Here is a 6680-nt window from a genome sequence, read left to right as displayed (position 1 = left end):
GTGAGCGGCGCGAGACGTCTGCGGTGGCTTGTATCCGATTCGTTTTCTGCTTTGGCCAGTCAGCAAAGCAGTCAAAGCTTCTTTTGGGATTATTGTCGTTGCTAATTGGCTCTGAAGTAGAGTTGATTACATCATTGTTGGACGGAAAAGTACAGGACAGCAGAATTTGGAAAGTTGAGGACATGGATGTTCCTTAAGGCAGTTTCCAAATTGTTCAGATTCAGAATTGTTTCCTTTTGCGATCATAAAGCATCCAAATGCAGTATCGGTGACAATGTAATTGTCATGTGATTGCAAAAAGAACATAACATTTATTTTAGTGAATGAACTGAATTGCAGACTTGTGGTTTGTCTTTTAGGGGAAGAGCTTTTTTTTTTCTCCCTTCCTCGGGGGTGGGGGGGGGGGGCAAAAACCCGACATTAAAATAAACCGAGACAAATATGTGGGAACAAACAAACGACGTAGCTCCTCAGAATCAAGACACGATGGTGTGACCACGTCAAGTCTAATTGATAATAGTGTCCGCAGAACACAAAATTACGTTTAATGCTTTGCACTCATTAACAACATGCACGTGCGGGCGTATTTGCGACACTTCATTTAAACCGAAGGACTTGACATGCCTTGCTTGGTGCTGCTGTTTTGGTTAGCAGCTGGGTTCTGCCCATGTGTGATGTCTTTGAACTGAGGTAGTTTGTTACTCTTTCTAATCACTGTCCATTTTATTTGATTAATTATTTAAAGGGAGACTAAAAGTAAATATAAATGTACATATAAATACAGTATACTGACTGTGTTATTGCCTTTGCGTTTTGCACCATCACCACTCAGATGCAAGATGTAAAAGTTTGTAAAACCATTTTCTTGAATGAAACGTTTCCTTTCCTTTCCGCCCAAAATAGAACCAATTAGATGAAGCCCAAGATCAAGACGTTTTCATCATTTCCTTTCATGTAACGTAACAAGGCAGAGTGCGCTGATTGGTTTGTCATTCTGGAGAACTTGCAGGCAAGTCTTTCGAGTTTGTGGCGTGAGATATGGTAATATTGGTTAGCAAGGGATTTATGTCAGTTGGGCACTAGCTCAAGCTCAACATTGTGCGAATGCTGACTCAGCGATCCAAAGATTAGGGTCAACGTGAGGTGTAAGGCGCTCAAGGCTGCTTTTGTTTTCACTGTTTTTGAATTTGTCTTTTGAACATTCGGTCATCATCGTACGGTTTCATACCAAAGTGACACGTGTATATTCTTGCATCTGTGTGCGCTGTCTGGCCCGTTTGTTGCACACGATGCACTCCACCAAGATGAGGAATTCTAATCCCATGCAGGCCGCGAGCAGTGAACCGTCTTGAGTCGGGTCAGACTCAGCGGGTCCCGGACCCATCGGCCCGCTCGCCTCTCATTGGCCCCGTCATTCTAGCTGTGACGCTGTCCGCCAACAGAGAGCATAATTCGTGCCCGTCGAAGGCGGGGGACATCCTAATTGAAATTCCAGTCCTTTTATGCTGGAATGGAGCGGGACCGCTAGCCCCGACACCCACCTTCTTACGCTGACCTCTGTCATCTTACAAAGCCCATTTTGGAGAGAGTTCACATTCTGGGCGAGCGGTGAAAGTGACGTTCAAAAAGATGGATGGATGAACACCGCTGATACTGTACCGTTCGCCCTCTGGGCTGTGTTTTGAAGCCATCCCACTGCGGCCACTAAAGGACTTCGCTGTCTGTGGTGACTCGCAGCCTGTGTGGTGTGAATGCAAATGCCGGAATGAATTGGTGCCATTCTAATAGTGGACAAATGAGCACAAGGACACTTTTTTTTTCCTTCACCCCCTCACAACAGTGCACTGTGCTGCTATGTTCAGTCTCACAATAACAGCAGCTGCTGATTTATTGGAGATAATTAAACTATTCTCATCCTATTGTTGGCTTTCAGGGCTGTTTGGCGCGGGTGTTTTGTTTTTAAAACTAGGGTCGGTGCTCGTTTTGTTGGAATGCAAATGTTACCTGGGAGTCATGGTAAAAACACAGTAGAAGACATAAAAAGGCGGGGCAATCAATGTATCATCCCTTTGATTTCGAGGTGTTTTACTAAGAATGACATCATCTTGAAAATTCATGTCAGTACCTGTGAGCTTGCGATGATCAAGGTGTGTTTCTTGTTTTGGAGCATGACTCATCAACCTGAGCCCATGGTTACCATTCACTGTTGTACTCACTCACATATTCAGTGTTTCCTTGTTTTGTTTTGTCCCCCCCTCCCACCAGGGATCGAGCTGTGCCTGCCAGGTTGGCGCTTCTCCATGACCATGGTGGCCAGTTTCGTCATGCTGGGCGGCCAGTTGCTGATGCCAGGTGTGGCTTACCTGTGCCGTGATTGGCAGGTGCTCCAGGCCGTCATCATCTGCCCCCTGCTGCTTATGCTGTCCTACATCTGGTAAGTTGTGACCCAGGTCCTCACTGCAAATTTTTCAGTTCATTTATATATATATTTTTTCCTTTTCGTGTTGGGGCACGGGTGGGCCATTATACGACCTGAGGGAAACAATGTCATGTGAATTAATGTTATGTGTTCATTTCACCATTTAAATTGGTTCAAAGGCATCTTAATAACAAATCTCTAACCTGACATAGGTTACCTCATGGGTCAAACCTGTACACACCTTAGTTCTTTTCTTGTGGAAATTCACCTATTTGAGAGTTTGGTTCCTCATTCCATATACTGCAAAGCCAATGGGAAGTATGTATTTTAATGTCATGATGACCTGCGACAGAGCCATGGGTGGCTGCACTTCGAACCACTAAAGCCAAAAAAATTCACTGCAAACAGAGACGCTCATATGAGCCCTCACAAAGCAGCATGGATTCTATTTTCCCCCAAACCGGAGAATAATACTTGTCGATTGTTGGTTGGACCCCTACATGTGGCGGCACGGACACATTGGCAATCATGTGCAGTGCTGCTTCGTTTTGGTCTTTAATGTTGTGTTCGGTCCCTCGCAGTCCAGACTGCAAATACTTAAAAGTAAAAAGGAGACATGTTCTTGTGGGTAATTCAACGTTACACGAATTTGTTCACTTTCTAGTGACCTTGCCCGAGACTGGAACCGCCATCCATCAGCGCACTCCGTCTTGTACTATATGTACACTGCTGAGGTCGACAAACTTGGAGGGAATTAGATTTTATGGTAGTGCGTATGCTGACGTTTGGCGTTCCTCCAAGGCCTATCTGTGCAACTAAAGGTGGTTACGCTCAGTAGCTCTTGAAAGGGCTAATCTGATCAAATATCAATATTGGAGATCTTAATGCACACGAGTGGGCTCAGCTGACTGCTGGCTTGGGCTTTCCTCTTTAGCGGAGGGATGATGTACTGCGGGCGTCAGGCAAATATTGTTCGACCGTTGCTGTGCCAGCCACTTAGGGCAAATAAACACCTCACTCCAATAGACGGCTCCTTATTTCCATCACTAAAAAAATAGGGACCAATTGTAATTATTTCAGTTTCAAAGCACTATTATGTGCACACCGGGGCTATTTGAGCTGTGTTTCTAACCAAAACAGAAGCACCTCACTGACAATGAATTCAAGGTTTCTTCCCAACGTCGATGCCTCCATGCAGAGATGTTATTTGGAATATGTTTCTATTTTTTGTATTATAATTACGATAAATTATAAATCGCTCCCGAGAATAGGTCGCACCAGCCATAAAATGCATAATAAAGAAGAAAAAAAACACTGGAGTCAAAGTCGCACTGGAGGATAAGTCGCGTTTTTGGGGACATTTATTTGATAAAATCCAACACCAAGAACAGACATGTCATCGTGAAAGGCAATTTAAAATAAAAATGATAAAGAGAACAACACCCTGAATAAGTGTACGATATGCTAACGTTACATAACGCATAAACATCGAACTGAGAACGTGCCTGGTATGTTCACGTCACATATTCAGAGTTATCCAGATAACTATAGCATAAAGAACATTCTAACAAGTTTACCAAACCATCAGTGTCACTCCTAATCACTAAATCCAAAAAAATCTTCATCCTCCGTGTCACTTTTAAGCAACTCCGCCAGCTTCCTCTTCTACGTCGCTTACGTCAGATTTATCGTCGATTTATCAACACTTGCCTAACGCCCTCTCTTGTGGTTTAATGTGAAAATAACGTGAAATGATAAAATAATGTGTTAATAATTTAACACATAAGTCGCTCCAGAGTATAAGTCGCACCCACGGCCAAACTATGAAAAAAAATTGCGACTTATAGTCGGGAAAATACGGTAATTCACATCATACAGGTTCTCTGTAAGACGAGTAAATCATTTACAAAGGCATACATAAAAATGAAGCTTAAAATGTAGACTTAGATCTAATATTCTACATCAAACAATAAGCTACTTCTGCCTCTGCTGCACATTACTGTCATCATATGTGAGCTAAAGCAGAACATGGCAGCTCAAAGCAGAAAACAAATGGTGTAGATAGGACAGAAGAATGCACGCAGAATGTTTTCCAACCGAGTGCACGAGGACAGATTTCCTCCCGCTTTTCATTTTGAGCTAAATCTGCCGCTGCAGATATGAAAAATGAGGTTGAATAGTCCATCCTCTCAGCGAGTAACCTCATCCCGCTTGAAAATGAGGTTTCAGACTCGTTTGTCGCGACTGATGAGCGAGGATTTCACTCTCGTCTGCTTGTCAGGATCTTCCCTGAGTCACTGCGTTGGCTGCTGGCCACGCAGCAGTATTGCCGCTCCAAGTGGATCATGGGACACATCGCGAAGAAGAACTGCGTCAACATGCAGCAGGACCCGGACAACATCCTCGCAGGTAAACAAAATTAATAAATAAATACAATGAAATATTGAACAGAAATCAGCAGTGAGGTGCATTGCAGCGGCGCTTTCCTGCAAAAAGGCCCAAGTGAGACCATGAGATCAGTTTCCTGTCTGGTTGCCATGGCAATGGGCCACTCCTCAGGTAGAAGGAAACGCTGAACACTATATTATTGCCACACGAGGACTTGCTTCATTTTATTACAGCTCAGGTGGGCAGACGGGTGAGGGGTCGAACCCTTGAACCCACTTTAGCAACAAAGTGTGCTGTCGACGTTTCATACTTCTTTACAACTTATTTTGACGCTGATTTGGTTCGTCGGCAGACATTGACAGGATGGTTGCACCAGCAACAGGTTGCAATATTGTTTCTGTTTGACATCCAACTTTGGAGAGTGCTCGTTTTACCATGGACCAGACATTTCCAGATTACGAATAATGGTGCCAAAAGTAACAAGTTTTGCTCCGCAGCATAAGAATTCTAGAAAAAAAAAACGCACTCTGAAGGCCTGATTTTTCTGTTTTTTTTTTTTTTTGTCTTTTCTTTTTTTAAATTTTATTTTATTTATTTATTTGGGTTTTTTAAAAATATTTGTGGCCTCAAAATGTTTTGAATGGTGGTAGACATGATTTTTTTTTTCAGGGCTGAAACCATTTATTAGTGGTCATATAGATTAATAATAACAATGAATACAAACTCACACTCATAAGTTTGTTGAAAAGCCATAAAAAATGCGTGTTCAAATAACTTTTCAAATATTCAAATTTCAAAAAATTTTTCATTTAATTTTAGACGTGTAGAGGTCAAACAGCTTAGTTTTAAAATGTCAACAAAATTTTGGGCTCTGCCATGGTCATCAGCATCTCTCACCAGGATGTTCAATGAAAAATGGCTCCCTCAAGCTTTACAGAGCAAATCCCCCCGCCCCCCAATGTCAATATAAGGAAACATTCCATTATTTTTCTTTTGATTTCAAACAGTTCCCACTATCAGCAGCATCCCTTTTTAAAGTTAAGGTGAAAATTTAAATAAATAAATAGTTCCCTGACGTTAACCCAGTAAGTAGTTTTACATTGATCTCTGATTGGCTTTTGGATTTTCAAAATCATAATGATAATATGCATTAAATGCAAATTGGGTTTCCATTTAAAGGGGAAAGTGGATGTTGGGTTCATCTGGAAATTTCAGCCGAAAGCGTTCCATTTTTTACATAATACGTGATATTAAAAAAGTATCGGCGTTGTATGAGGAATATTTCCGCCAACTGTATGTAGATTTCTGGACCCTCTAGACTCGTGTTTTCTTCTGACGTCCTTGGACACTGCATTTCATTGTAGCTTTTTAAAAAGCTCTGATGCAGCCACATGCGGAACAATCAATTGAAGAGTGCAGTCAATGCCGCACTGATCTTTGGCCTCGAGCGTCTCGCTGGGAAGTTTGCAGCTTGGCCAGGGGATCAATGTAAGAGCTGAGCGATCCGGTCAGCGATAACCCTGCAGGCACGGGTTTGTGGAATGCTGTCACATGCCCCAAGTTCACATGCATGGAAACGCCGAAGCGCAAAGTGTGACGTGTGTTTCACCGGCAACCAAACACATCCCGTAGGTGCCATTTCTTCTTTAATAACCCCTCCTGAGTGGTACCTTTTCTTAGAAACTTCTCAGTGAAATATCACACCTGTCTCTCAAAACAGCACCGGTGCGAGCACACATGCTCATTTTGGTAAGTTTGTATTGGGAACTTTGCACTCTCTATTACGGGGTGGCAGGATACTGTTTGGGAACAACTCGGGCCTGTGTGTGTGTGTGTGTGTGTGTGTGTGTGGGTGTGTGTGTGTGTGTGTGTG

At 42.8% G+C, this 6680-nt stretch overlaps 1 protein-coding gene across 1 annotated transcript in view; it reads left to right on the top strand.

Annotated features, from left to right (window-relative positions):
- The window catches only part of LOC109521298 (solute carrier family 22 member 23), a 53327-nt gene that overhangs the window by 36320 nt on the left and 10327 nt on the right, over nt 1–6680 (top strand). Inside the window, exons 4-5 of the mRNA XM_019879087.1 lie at nt 2266–2434; nt 4701–4828. Coding sequence (XP_019734646.1) covers nt 2266–2434; nt 4701–4828 — 297 coding nt within the window. The remainder of the gene's footprint in view (nt 1–2265; nt 2435–4700; nt 4829–6680) is intronic.

This window comes from Hippocampus comes, unplaced genomic scaffold (assembly GCF_001891065.2).
Source record: "Hippocampus comes isolate QL1 unplaced genomic scaffold, H_comes_QL1_v1.1 scaffold85, whole genome shotgun sequence".
NCBI lineage: Eukaryota > Metazoa > Chordata > Actinopteri > Syngnathiformes > Syngnathidae > Hippocampus > Hippocampus comes.
Note: the sequence above shows the minus strand (reverse complement) of the source record. Positions and strands in the feature narration are given on the sequence as shown.